The 13,458-nt window shown below is 55.4% G+C and overlaps 5 protein-coding genes across 5 annotated transcripts; 3 read left to right on the forward strand and 2 right to left on the reverse strand.

The window, feature by feature from the left end:
* Positions 1–1,787: 1,787 nt before the first annotated feature.
* BBK36DRAFT_1169857 (hypothetical protein) lies at positions 1,788–3,026 on the forward strand (the record flags this gene model as incomplete). Its single annotated transcript, XM_024895375.1, has 1 exon — positions 1,788–3,026. The coding sequence occupies one exon, from the start codon at positions 1,788–1,790 to the stop codon at positions 3,024–3,026; it is 1,239 nt and encodes a 412-aa protein (XP_024748401.1).
* A 385-nt stretch (positions 3,027–3,411) lies between these two features.
* BBK36DRAFT_1160306 (hypothetical protein) lies at positions 3,412–4,051 on the reverse strand (the record flags this gene model as incomplete). The annotated part of the gene is made up of 2 exons (XM_024894282.1): positions 3,412–3,492; positions 3,563–4,051. 2 exons carry the CDS (start codon positions 4,049–4,051, stop codon positions 3,412–3,414), a joined length of 570 nt encoding a protein of 189 aa, XP_024748402.1.
* A 546-nt stretch (positions 4,052–4,597) lies between these two features.
* Positions 4,598–6,425, forward strand: BBK36DRAFT_1135664 (Prp19-domain-containing protein). Its single transcript, XM_024892720.1, is given in 6 exon segments — positions 4,598–4,703; positions 4,789–4,841; positions 4,896–5,332; positions 5,389–5,843; positions 5,858–5,860; positions 5,907–6,425. The coding sequence occupies 6 exon segments, from the start codon at positions 4,691–4,693 to the stop codon at positions 6,380–6,382; spliced, it is 1,437 nt and encodes a 478-aa protein (XP_024748403.1). The 5' UTR covers positions 4,598–4,690; the 3' UTR covers positions 6,383–6,425.
* Positions 6,426–7,816: 1,391 nt separating this feature from the next.
* Positions 7,817–9,098, forward strand: BBK36DRAFT_1169860 (hypothetical protein; the record flags this gene model as incomplete). Its single annotated transcript, XM_024895376.1, has 2 exons — positions 7,817–8,866; positions 8,922–9,098. 2 exons carry the CDS (start codon positions 7,817–7,819, stop codon positions 9,096–9,098), a joined length of 1,227 nt encoding a protein of 408 aa, XP_024748404.1.
* A 1,388-nt stretch (positions 9,099–10,486) lies between these two features.
* On the reverse strand, positions 10,487–12,511 carry BBK36DRAFT_1122372 (hypothetical protein; the record flags this gene model as incomplete). Its single annotated transcript, XM_024890937.1, has 1 exon — positions 10,487–12,511. The coding sequence occupies one exon, from the start codon at positions 12,509–12,511 to the stop codon at positions 10,487–10,489; it is 2,025 nt and encodes a 674-aa protein (XP_024748405.1).
* Between the last annotated feature and the right edge of the window lie 947 nt (positions 12,512–13,458).

The following is a 13,458-nucleotide window of genomic DNA, read 5'->3' on the forward strand; positions in this document are numbered from 1 at the left end:
AAGTGAGAACATCGAGAACCGCTTCTTCATCCAAGCAAACATACAAGTACTCCGCATATTACTCAATGTGCAATGAGTCCCTTCATGCAGCTCGGTATTCAAATATCCACCGAACGAATGAAGACGAATGCTCAAGCTGCACACGGAATCCGAACCCCTGCTCTCTCACTCCCTCCCTACCGCAAGGCAAAGAAAAGGCAAACTTGGCCCGTTTTTCTGCTGCAAAAGGGTCAGGTTGTATTAGGTAGGGCGGGCGCCTAACATGATGTTTCCCGTCCTGCAGCGGCCTGAACCTGGGCCTTGCCTTGCCTTGCCTTGCCGGCTCTTTTTATCCTACCTACCTTACCTGGGTATGCACATACAGCCCTGAGTGCTACGGTGACACCAAAGAAACAATGTGGTGTAAGTGTTTTCCGAAGCAAAGCATCATACTCGTACGTCATGTGAAAACAAGACACAGCGAAAATATATATCTGGGAACTTGAACTTGTGCCTCGTAAGCTGCTGCCGTCTCGCATGTTAATCCATTCAGCAACACGGATCATCCGCCCTCCTTTCTCTCTTTTTATTACTACCCTGCAGATCCATGGCCCCCTGCAAGAAACAAGAAAAAAATAGGGAAAAAAGATTAAACCTGGCAAGGAAAAAAGGAACAAAGGGCCGTGCTTCCCCGGACCGTGGCGCGGGCCAGAAGAGGAAATCCGGCTGCTGGTGGATGCCACACACACACACACCACCTCCTTTGCTTGATGCGTTGGTCAGTCAGGCCAGCCGTCAGCTCCCCCAATCCCGTACCACCTCTGCTGGGGACTATGATGGGGAAGTTGAACCCCGTCATGCGTTTGTGTCCATGTACTTTGTAGACCTATATAGTACCACTACTACGTATACCGAAACCCGCATCTTCGGGACCGTTGGATTGGATGCTCGGGGACTTGATTGACTTTTCGGCTGGGCTGGTAATAAAGCCTGATGTGTGTCCCAAATCCGGGGTCGACGAGAAGAGTACAACTACTGTAGAGGATGAGGGACAAGCAGGGGGGGGAGTGTATAGACGGGCACTCCCTTGTTGAGCTGGCCGTGGCGTGTGCAGATGGAACAAATCGACGAACCAAGCAAACTTGGATCAATTTCCTTTTTGTTTGTCTGGTCTGGCAATCGTTCAGAAATAGAAGACAAGACAAGAGACTAAAGATCATGCAACCACCTACTTACTCGTATTAGTTCGTTTTGAGGCTTCGGTCGGCCCCGTCTGTCAAAGTCCCCCAACGCACGCCGGCTCCCCGCTTTATGTACGTCTGTATGAAATGGGATGCGGCGCCTTTTGCCGTCTGTATGAAATGGGATGCGGCGCCTTTTGCCGTCTGTAACCTCGAGCCTTCTTTTTACTACTACTACCTTGGCCTTGCCTTTGACTTGCACAACCCTCGTCCCATACCAGCACCACCATCATCACCGACAGGAAACAACAGACACACTCTACATTACTACTACAGGCCACAGAGTCCTGTACCGTATCGCCGCCACTGCCACTGCTCCATAAGGCAATATAAGTGACAGCAGGGCAAAAACAGGACCGGGGTTCAAACAAAAAGAGGGCCACTCTCAACCTTCATGCCCCCCCTTGACCGTGGCCTTCACCTTGACCTTTACAACCTCAGCAGACACTCACCGGTGAAAGCCGGGGCCCCAATAACAACAACAGCAGCAGCAGCAGCAGCAGCAGCAGTAGCTCCTCTCATATCGCAAACCAATTCTACATCCATTATCCCCGGAGAGAGAAAGCAATGCAAATCTCACTCGAGCCGGTCCAAACGCTCAGATGTCATGATCCCCTCGTCGTCGAAGCCGGCCCCATTGGGGTCGGCCTGCACTCTCTTGGCGCAACAAGACCACGTCTCAGCATGGCCAAGGCGGCGCTGTCTAGACGCAAGAGCTCAGACTTCCTCCTCGAGGCGCCTCATCGGCACCGTCTCAAGAGCACCACACGCAAACCCCCTCCTACTACTGTCCTCTCATCATCATCATCACCAACCCTCAAAGAACGCCCCAGGCCGGACGAGCTCGTGCGGTTCGCCATCGTAGACCGCAGCAAGCTCGCCGCCTTTGAATTCTCCCTCGACACCGCCGCCCAACGGGGGTCCCGTCGCGGCGTCAAGCGCTGCCGCCTCGGCTCCGACGTCGAGGGCCCCAACACGGCCTCCGTCGGCCGCAAGAAGCGCCGCCTGCGGAGCCGCCTCATCACCAGCCGCCTGTCCCAGCCCTTCTCCCAGCCCGCGACGCACATCCTCAACCGCGAGGGCCGGCAGGTCGGCGACAGGCGCTTCGTCAAGATGGCCGTCATGCTCGACTCCAGCCGGCGGGCCGCGTATCTGCGGGCCACGGCGTACCTGCGGTACTCCATCATGAACCGCATGCGCAAGCGGATGGGCCTCCAGCGGTATTATTGCCAGGCCTCCTCGGCAAAAGAGGGCCACGACGTGGACGGCAGCGGCAACACGGTGCAGCAGGGCATCGACACCTTCACTAGGGCGCCATGGCAGCAGTCTCAGTCTCAACAAGCCGTGAAAACGGCCCCCGAGGCGAGATTCAGCTTTCCCGAGGCGCGCAAAGGCGCAGCAGCAGCACCGCCAGCGCCTCAAGAACCCGTCCAGTCTGTCGAGACACTGGCCAAAGCACCGGCATGCCGCTTATCAAAACCCATAGCTCTGCCGCTGCCCTCGGCGGACGCCGATGCCACGAATGATCGCACCTCGGCCCGCATCGACTCGACCACGTCGCCGGAGCCGAGGCCGCCGCTCGCGTGGATGTACGACGACTGCGAGGAGGACAGCTTCGCCTTTCTCCATGCAGACGAGGAGCACCTGGATGACGACGACGACGACGACAGCGGTGACGTGTACTGCAATTTCGATGCCATTTTTGCGGCAAAGGCCACCTCGCCGGATCCGCAGACGCCCGCAGAGGAGCACACGTATGAAGAGTACATGGACGAGCTGGACGGCATTTCTTGGAGGATTGGGTGATTAACTTTTCCCTTTTCTTCCTCTTCTTTTTCTTTTTCTTTTTCTTCAGTTTCTTATTCACTTGGGAAGACGGCTGGCATCAACAATTCATCGGACGCCCGGAAATCACTTGTAAGGGCTTCTAAATTACTGTATATTTATCTTGCATGGCTGGCGCACAAGCAAAAACCTTGGGCTGTATGGGCTTTGGAGGGAAAGGGCAGGAGGGCGTTCTTTTGCTGGGTGAAAAAATGGCAGGGCTATGGGCGATGGCTGGCGGAGGACCGTATTCCTCTATGAATATTTCCCCCCCGAAATTGTTTGCGTAAAGCTAAAAGGAGGTTTTGTTTTCATCATATCAAATCTCCACCGAAAATGCATGTGCACGAAGCGACAATCGTCAGAGTCAGTTGCCGTTGGACGGCTTGCGGGTATACGTGTCTTCGGGGAGCTTCGACGCCCGGTCTTTGGCAATGTCGCACATGGCCTGATGTCCGCATGAGTTAGCTCCACCATATCGAGAACAGCGAAAAACAATCAGCCCGGTAGTATCATACCTGTACTGCGGCAATGACCTCTCTGGAAAAGTCACTTCGCTCGATCCGCGCCCTCATGTCCTCCATGATCTCGGGTCGCCCTCTGCCATTGACGTAGACGACGTATCTGAGCCCCGGGAACGCCGCCTCATACTCCCTGTTGAGCGCGGCCAGCTCCTCCGCCTCTTCGTCCCCCTGGAAGTTGGCCTGCTCGGCAAGGGACCGCGCCGACTTGACGTTCTTCTCGCCCAGGCGCGGGTGGGAGCCCAGGACGGACAGCAGCACGGGGTTCGGCTCCGTCTCGGCAGACTTGGCGGCGAGCGAGAGCAGCTTGATCTGGCAGGCGTCGATCAGGTCGGGGTAGGATCTGTAGACGGCCGTGCGGATCACCGGCAGGAGGGTTGCGTGGATGGCGGGACTGGGCTCGAACAGCAGGTCGAGCACCTCGGTCTGGGCTAGATCCGTATACGAGTGAAGCGCGGCAATGGGAGGGAGACGCTCCAAAGGCATGATGCAATGCGTGTGTGCGTGCGTGTGCCTCAAACAAGAAATGGATCGGGCTTGTCGTTGCTTGGTTGGCTATAAGACAGAGATCGAGATGCGAGGAGCAGCAGCGTGTGCGTGTGCGTTGTGCTGCAGATGGTTGGTTGGATAGACGGATGGCTGGCTGGATAGATGAATCAACCGCGTCGTATGTATGTACTGTGGAAGCAATGCTGAAAAAAAAACGATTGCGGGCAGAAGCCAGGCTAAACAGTCTTTATACACGACAGGCCCCTAATAAATCCAGTGCAAACAAGAGAAGAATGGAAACAACCCGCGAACGGCCTTTAGAAAAGGGAACAGACTGAAAAGAATGGCTGGCTCGAGTAGGACGAGCTTCATCCCCTTAACTTAAGTTGCACTCCCCGCAATTCCAGCACTTGTGCTGGAGCTGCTGCTTATCGCGCACCGCCTTATCAGCTCGTGACGTGCCGGGGTGCGGGCGTTGGTCTGTGCGCTGGAGCGGAAAATCTCGAGCGGGATCAAATGCTGGTCGCGCCAACGGGCTTGAGAGAGCTGCAGCCTCGTTTCGCGAGTCCGAACTGCTTGAACTTGTCACCATAATTACAGCCATTGGTAGCGCAGCGGAGATCCAAACCAGTCGCCATGCTTTGCGGAAGTAAGTGATACCCCGATGTCTACTTGGATGATGGAAATCCGACTTCTTTCCCCTGTTGTCAACCTTGTGCTAACTCAGACTCCAGTCTCCGGAGAAGCTCCCCAAGAGCCTGTCGCGTCCAAGAAGACGGGTAAGTCGACGAGACGGCATACGCAAACGGCAGAGCAGATTTGGCTGACCCGGTGGCATACAGGCATCGTCTACGAGAAGCGACTGATAGAACAGTACATCAATGAGCACGGCACAGAACCCAACGGCGAAGCCCTCACCGTCGATGACTTGCTGCCCATCAACACTTCTCGCATCCCTCGCCCTCGCCCCCCTACCCTGACGTCGATCCCCGCGCTGCTCGCCACGTTCCAGAACGAGTGGGATAACCTTGCACTGGAAACATACAACCTGAGGGAGCAGCTGGCCCGGACAAGGGAGGAGCTTGCGACGGCGCTGTACCAGCACGATGCCGCCGTTCGCGTCATTGCGCGACTGACCAAGGAGAGGGACGAGGCGAGAGACTCGCTGAGCAAGATTACCGTAACAGACGGGGCTACCAACGGCGATGGTATGGTGGTGGATAGCGTTGAGACGCTGCCGGAGGATCTGGCGGCGCAAGTGGACTCAGTCCATCAGAGGTCAGCACTCTACTGCATGTTCTGGGGGGATCGGCACATGCTGACCTGCTCTGTAGCTTATCAAAGGGGCGCAAGAAGCGCTCTGTGCCTGAAGGCTGGGTATCCAGCGACCAGGTGTCATCATTCGAGACGACGACGACAAACGCCCTGCCCGTTTCACGGGCCACCGCTCTCGATGTGGAGGGTAGCTATGCGGTAGCGGGAGGATTGAACGGGGACGCAGCCATCTACTCCGTCGAGGCCGACAACGTGGAGAGAACGATTGCGGTTGGCGAGCCCGTGACGGATACGCTCTGGGCTGGCTCCAAGGTCTTCTTCGCCACCAGCCAAGGAAACGTCAAGGTCTACGAGGCCGGCAACGAGGTTGGCACACTATCCGAGCACGCCGGACCTGCCAGCGGCTTGAGCCTACATCCCTCTGGAGATCTGCTCGCCTCTGTGGGCACCGACAAGAGCATTGTGTTTTACCACCTGGAGACGATGAAGCGAGTCAGCCGGGCTTATGCCGATGCTTGTAAGTGGGATCCTTTTCTCGTGGCTGTCTGCTGAGACGTTGACTGACACCACTCCACAGCTCTGACAACATGCGCTTTCCACCCCGACGGACACCTGTTTGCCGCAGGCACAGTCACCGGCGACATCAAGCTGTACATGACCAAGAACCTCGAGCAGGCCGTCGTGTTCAAGCTGGGCGCCTTCGTTCAGGCCCTGGTCTTTTCCGAAAACGGCTTCATGCTGGCGGCCACGGCCAAGGGACAGACGAGCGTGACCATCTTCGATCTCCGGAAAGAGGGCGACGCCGCCGTGTCCAAGGTGCTGGAAACCGGAGGGTCGGTGCAGTCGCTGGCCTGGGACTACACCGGTCAGTTCCTGGCAACGGGAGGCGCCACGGGCATCACGGTGCAGCAGTACACCAAGTCGAGCAAGAAGTGGAGCGAGCCTCTGCGCAATTCCGTCGCAGCAGTCGCGGTTCGATGGGGCGAGTCGGGGCAGAAGCTGGTTTCTCTCAACGGGGAGGGCGTGGTGACTGTGCTGGGCGTCAAGGAGTGAGAGGCAATGATTTGATGTGCGGGTGCAAGCCTTCTTTCTGGGAATTCTTTGGTCTTAATGCTATATCTGTGCCGGACGGGCTGGGTCACTGTTTGTTATACGAGGGGTTTAGATTGCGTCACAATGGCTGTATATCGAGGAAAAGGTCTCTCTGGACTCCTGACAGGGGCAACATGATTTCAGACAAAAGGCATACAAGTTTGTCTCTGTTGATTTCTCACAAAATCGACCGATGTGAAGCATCCCGTTGTCAATCAGGAATAAACCGTCTTTGTGGAACATTTCATGGCTGTCTGCGTAAGGGGGCAAATGGGTGACCATAAGCCTTGCCCGTTTTATACGCAAAATGCCGGGTAGGGCAGACTGAACCAGTTGGAGGGAATCTACGGGTATCATTCTTGGGCCGAGACACGACAATAAGAGATGAGAGACGAAGAACAATTTCACCATGGAAAAGAAAGACACGGGTCATGATATCGTATTGGAACTGTCCAGTTTGGCCAATATCACTGCAAAGCCACATCACTGTTTGGCAGTTCACTGTCACGGCTCTAGTGGCGCTGATTGTTGAGGTGCCCTTAACTTCAGGGCTTTCTAATCTCCGTCAATTGCCATGGTTCATACTTTTTTTTTTCCACTTCCGCCACCCTTTGTCAGCTGCCGAAAGCGATTCGAATCATGCATGACACTATGACCACAAGATGCGAGCCGAAAAGCTGGTGTGATCTTCGCACGGTAATACCGAAGACGAACAAAGTGCCGGTTTCTCTTCTTTTCCTCTTTTTGGGCCTTGATGTATGTTCTTTTTTGTCGACATACAATCAGGCTGATTCCCTGGTTTGGTACATACACTCTGCCACGTGTGGACGAAGCGAAGCAGCCCCAAACCAAGCAGCAGCCACCAGACCTTATTCATCCGCACTCTAATCTGTTGAGATAATCGCCTCTCTCACGCTAGACGAACTCCAAACGAACTTCGACTCAGCACCACCTGAAGCCGAGCACAAAACCAACGAACGAAACGACACACTCGAATCAGCACTCCCCTGTCCAGCTGACCAGCACTGAATCCTTCCTTTAACCCTCCACCTGTTGGCCGCGCGAGCGACCGGCTTCCCCAGCTGCAGCGCCGGCCGAACCCCGTCCCAAGGCAGCCTCATCGCTACATCGAAAGCCTCCATTTCGGCTGCCCTTTCGAAGCCCACGCCACCCTTACGCAGCGACGCAACGGTGAATTGCCCTCCGCACACGCACGCAAGCGGGCCTCGAAACACCATTTCGCATCCTTGGCGATCTCGCGAGACCGGAGAATCCTCGATCCACCACTTCTCTGCTTCTCTCCGCCGCCTCTCTCTCTCTCTCTCGCCTCCCTCTCGACTCGACTCTCGATTTTTTGCTTCACAACAGCAGCAGCTGGGAAGACACCGCACCGCAATGTCGCGATCCGGGGACGAAGGGCTGGAGCTGTCCAGCGACGACGACCTGATCGAGGTCCAGTTCGACGTCAGCCAAGCCTCAGCGCCCAGCAGCCGCGGCCACAGCATTTTCGAAAACCTCCTGCACCCCCAAGGCGTCCCATCACGAGGGCGGCCGGCCGCAGACTCGACCATGGCGGGCTCGGTCAGCCTGCGGCCGACTGCCAGCCACTCGCGAAGGCCGCAGCCCGCCCAATCGTCGACAGCCTCGCAGCCTCGCGGGCGCCACTCGCACCCCCAATCACAGCAGGCCTCGATGCTCCGCGCCTGGGCCGGGGCCTCGGCCTCGTCATCAGAGAGCCGCCCGCCGGCCACGACCTACATCGACCTGACGGACGAGCCAGACTCGCCCGTGGAGCGGCGGAGGACGCAGGCGTCGGACCCCCAGGCAATGCTGCAGCAGGTGCCCAATAACATTGCCGGGCGCCACCCGCGGAGGACGAATTCACAGCGCATCTCGCCGCCGCAGCTCGCCAGGAGCGACAGCACCCTCGTCGGCGGGCCCTCCAGCTACATCGACCTGACGGTGGACGAGGACGAGCAGCAGCAGCAGCAGCAGCGCTCCGGCAGAGAGCACTGGCGCACGCGCGCTGCCCACCAGCACCCCCACCACCACCATCACAACACCAGGCACGGTGACGACCGCCTTGTCGCGCTGAGGCTCATGAGCGGCAGCCACCAGGAGCAGCTCGAGTCCGGCATCCGCGTCCTTGGTAGAACCTTGGCCGACTTTTTGAACGGCAGCCTCGGCGCCACCCTCTCGCAGAGCAGGTTTCCGGCAGAACCAGAGTCAAGGCCGAAGCCCCCGATGGAACCGATACCGTCCGCGACGGCAGGATTCACCCGCGACACCCGGGCAGACGGCGGGCAGAGCGAGGAGCTGGTCACGATATGTCCCGCCTGCAACGAGGAGCTTGCCTACGATCCTACCGAGTCATCAACGCCGTCAAAGAAGAGGAAAAGGGCTGTAGGAGAGCACCATTTCTGGGCGCTCAAGTCGTGCGGTCACGTAAGTGTTTTGTGTCGTTCACTTTTCTTTCTACTGTCTAACTGAGACGGATCAGGTCTACTGTGCCGAGTGCTTCGAAAACAGAAAGCCGACCAAAAATGCGCCCGAGGGGGTCGGCTTCCGATATCCACCCGGGAAGAGCAATGCGACGCCCAACGATATACTATGTGCCGTGGACGGGTGCGGAACAAAGGTGGCTTCGAAGACGGAATGGGTTGGCATCTTCCTTTAGAAGCGTGGCGTCGAGGAACATGTTTTGGCATGTTTGGTCTTGTTGAATGCCATCTCTGAGCAGAGTATGGGAGTGGTTCCAGGTCGAAGTCGCTTATGAAAGAAGCGATTGGGGGACGGGAAATATCAGCGCGATGGAACGAGGAGCATATGCCGACTGTGCTCTTTTGCTGCCTTTATTCAGCACAGGCGGGCGAGGATTGGCGTTTAGAACGAATTTGGTCTGATTGAGCCGGATACAACGGTCAGGCGAACAAGGGTCAAACTCATGACATTTGTTTTTTCCTTTTTGCATTCAAGGCGTTAGGGTGGCCCTTTTTGGTTTGTCTTATCTTCTCCTTTAAGGTGAAATATATCTGGTAGAGCTGGAACGGAAGAGGGCACTTTCAGGACAGCGAGGGGCCATGGAACACGGAAAGGATACCTGATCAAGGGAAACGGAAATGGTAAAGGCAAAGAGAGCAATAAACAGAGACTCTTTTGGTGTATGTATGTGTAGCTTGTTGTTGTATAGACGGGTTTCTCATCTGTTGGCTGCATTTGTTGACTCTGCCTCTCATTCTGGGGCTGAATGGGTTTGTTTTGATGTAAATGGTGAAGGATACCCCTTGGCTATTCTACTTACCTAAGGTATATACTGGTAATGTAATGTACGAAGTGAAACATTGCGGACTTGACACGTGAAGGAAAGAAAAAAAATGAAGCTGTATATATCCTCCAAGTCACGTTTTGCACCTCTTTTCTATACATGGGCATCACGCAATGGGGTTCTCGAAACAACCTACCCACAGGTAGGTAGTACAAAACAAGAACGATATTATATCAGGCATAGTTCCATAAGCAATCCTGGGTGCAAGGCTGCGGCTAGCCGGGGGTAGTCAATGCGTGTTCGTGCCTGGATAGTAATGGTAACGGGAGCGGGAAGCTAATGCAGCTTGTGCATTGTGAAGGATTGAGAGGGAAGTTGAGATGGGAATGACCTTGGGAGGGGTGGCTTACTGGTGCAGACCTGGTTTGTGAATTATATAGATCCGTAAGGTAGGCGACGGCTTTGGCTTGACGGGGGGTTGGCTTAGAGTATTTACTGAGTTGTTGATTAAAGTGAGGAAGCATTCGATTCACCTGTCATCGCTAGCAGTACAGTACAGTAGGTAAGCCGAGTAAAAAGAATACATTCAACTTGATGCTACGCTCAATTTCTAGATGAACAAAAGCAATAGTCGCCACGCAATGCAAAACCAGCCAGTATGCCTCCAGAAAACGTTCCTTTTCGCCGAAATAAATCAGTCCGGTCCGCCGTCTTGTCCGCCGTCTAATCCAAAGGGGTATATCGTCTCTCGTGACCATCTCTGCGGCCGTATATCGTCCTGTGTGTATTAGGTATGTACATCATAGGGAAAGCTCCGTCGCCAGCTCGTCCATCCAGCTCCCGCCGAATTCCGACTCCTGAGAAGCCATCAGGTCCTTAAACTCATCGACTTCAGGAGCGGCCTTGTTCTCTTTATTGGACGTCTTGATAGGCATATCGTGGTCTTTCGGAAAAGAGGGTATGTTTTGTGCCTTTGGAGGTAGAGGTGTGTTCGCGTGCGTAGGTCGGGAGGGCTGCTGCCGAGACACTGCGCCTTGATATGGTGCTCTATTCTTCACCTCAGCTGCAGGAGGCAATTTGCCAGGCAAAGCCGCGTTTGCGCGGCTCTCAGCAAGGGGCCTCCTCTGCGTAACCACCCTGCTGGCTGCACGGTTCGCATTCGGTATGAACGCTTTGCCTGTCGGAAACTGTGGCGACGTTGCAGCAACTGGCCTCCCTTGTCGAGGGATTTGCGGTTGTTCATACACCCTAGCCTTTGTAGACTCAGCCGTTGTGATTGGCCTACTTTCCGCTTGACTTTCCGCTTGTCTCTCTTCAGCGCGACGCTCGGCTGCTCTCCTCTTGGCTTCTTCGAATGCAAGGGCTTCCAACTCTGCAGTCCGCCGTCTCTCCTCCTCCTCCCGCTCTGCCGTTCGTCGACTATGTAGCAAGGCGACAGCTATTCTTTCGTTCGTCCCTGAAGCGGTAAAGAACGGCTTCGGAGTTCCGGGAGATGAAGACGCTGCGTCTAGGGGTAGAGGCGAGTTCTTCTTTACTATAGGACTTGCGGCTTGGGGTGCAGGCATGGAGCCCGATGTCGTGTGTTGAGAGATGAATGTAGTCTCCTCCCCCTCCAGTTCGGCTGCCTGCTGCGATGATGTGGGGAAGAAGTCGTCCATGTTATAGAGGATCTGCTGTGTACTGAGAGGAGGTGCCTGTGGTTTCATCGCGACAGGTGAGGCTTGGGAGCGTGGGCGCTGCGGAGCTGCCGGTAGTGGTGGTGGTGGCATGAGAGACGCCTGATGCTTCGTAGGGCTTGGTTCTTCAAGGCCAGCGGCCAGCCCGAGATCCGTTTCGTAGCTTGATTTTGTGGGAACATAGTTCTGTGGTTTGGGGGGCAAAGGCTTCTCCATTGCTTCTTTTGGTAGCTGCTGTTGGGGGGTCAGGACAACGTCTAGAGCCAGCATCTCCAGCTCTAGATCATCCTCATCATCGGATATCAAGTCAAAGTCTGGAAGAGCCATTGCTTCAGGGTTCTTGATTGAATTGGGAGGATCTGGTTGCCGTGCTGTGGTCTCATCAAGCACGCTTTCTCCCTCGCTCGGCGTGGCATCTGGCCCTATAGGGGGAGGATCCTCTTGGTCTTTGACCTTGCCCTTTGCAACCACTGCGTTAAATGATAGTTTGGAAATTTCATCGTCCGACATTACCTCAAATCCTTCCAGAAAGTCTTCTTCGGCGACGGGCTCATTGTGTGGTACAGTGTCAAGCTCAGTGAGAGGCTCTTCAGGCGCAGCGGGAGTCTCCGATTCTCCTCGCTCAGGCACAGTCCCCGCTTCATCTTGCTCAGGCTCCTCAATAATTCCCTTGAGTTCATGCTTCGTTTCGCAGAATCGCTTCGGGCTGGGAAGATCGTCCTCCTCCTCAGACTCCTCCACTGTCGGCAAGACTGGCGCTGCTGAAGTGTCTCGCCCCTGGCAATCTCTCTTGCTCCCCGATCCGTTCCCTCTCACAAACCGCGCAATGGTATCTTGACTGGGCCGGACGTTGACCAGGGGCAGGCCCTTCTTCTTCTTCTCCTCTCGCTCCGCCTGCTCCTTTGCCCGTTTCTTCTCCCTCAGCGCCTTTGCCTTGCTCGCGGCCTTTTCCTTCTCGAGCTCCTTTCGTATGCGCTCCTGCTCGGCCCTCTCCTGTCTCCGGAGCTCTGCCTTGGACACGCGCGGGACACGGTTGGCTTCGCGGTAGGCCTTGCGGACTTGCTTGGATGTCATAGGGCGATTGTCGACGGGGGTTCGCTCGGCCGGCCCCGGAGCCGGCACCACGGTAAAGGTTCTCTGGACGCGCATCCTGGCAACTGCGGTGGGTTCAATGAGTGGACGAGCATTGCATGTTTGGTAGTGACGATAGTCTTCTTTGTTGTTTTTTGTTTTGCTTTGTTGTTGTCGCGGGGTAAGATTGAGGGAGAAACAGTGGCAGAGCGGGCGTGACGCCTGTTGACGCGAGACCGGTACGCTGTCACGTGATGGCAATACGAACGATGCCTGGACCTCATCTTTCTCCTTCAAATGCTGCAAGTGATGCATAGGTAGGTAGTAGATTCTTCTAATCTCTAAACTACTATTCCGGTCCCTTTCCTCTGCTAGCATCTGGATGCTTGCATGCTGAGCCACAGGAATTGCAACGGGCTACGTAGCTCGTCCTGCAATATGCAGGTTCAGATGGGCATTAGCCGCCGGCAATTCAACTTGAGGCAACTGGACATGTAAAATCCGCTCCTCATGTTGTGAGATAGGACTGAAGATGGCGTCACAATACTTGCGAAATCCTGGATCATTCAGAGAACTCACAATTGGGGCGCTGAATGCACCATCAGCCACGAAGACGGCCTCCGATACCATTGACAATCTTGCAGCAATATCAATGTAGTATCCCGAAGCCCAAGCCGACCCCAACAGGCACAGCCCACCCTGCATAGCCTGGTTGCCTCGCGAGGCTTGCATGCATATTAATAGACGAGCCACTGATAGCTCCCACGACATTTTGGGCGCTACGTCATCTGCAAAGAGTGGTGAAAAAGAGGCCAAAGTAGCCAGTGGAAGATGGTATATCATACCTTTGTCTGTATATATGAGAATTGGAAGCCTCTGAAGTACAGTCTCCTCTAGTCCTCTCTACTGCAAATTCAGCCACTGCAGTCGTTTCTAATTCTTCGTTTGCATGTCTTCCCTTTGAACCTACCATAACTCGCGAGACTTCTACGGGCAATCATCATGGGCGATGCTGTGGATACTTC

This window comes from Trichoderma citrinoviride (assembly GCF_003025115.1).
Source record: "Trichoderma citrinoviride strain TUCIM 6016 unplaced genomic scaffold BBK36scaffold_9, whole genome shotgun sequence".
In the NCBI taxonomy this organism is placed as follows: domain Eukaryota; kingdom Fungi; phylum Ascomycota; class Sordariomycetes; order Hypocreales; family Hypocreaceae; genus Trichoderma; species Trichoderma citrinoviride.

Excerpts from the sequence above, each read along its gene's own strand:
- BBK36DRAFT_1135664 (XM_024892720.1), top strand. Across the intron at positions 4,842-4,895 it reads CCAAGAAGACGGGTAAGTCG|GGCATCGTCTACGAGAAGCG; the intron begins ACGAGACGGCAT and ends CGGTGGCATACA. Across the intron at positions 5,333-5,388 it reads GTGGACTCAGTCCATCAGAG|CTTATCAAAGGGGCGCAAGA; the intron begins GTCAGCACTCTA and ends CCTGCTCTGTAG.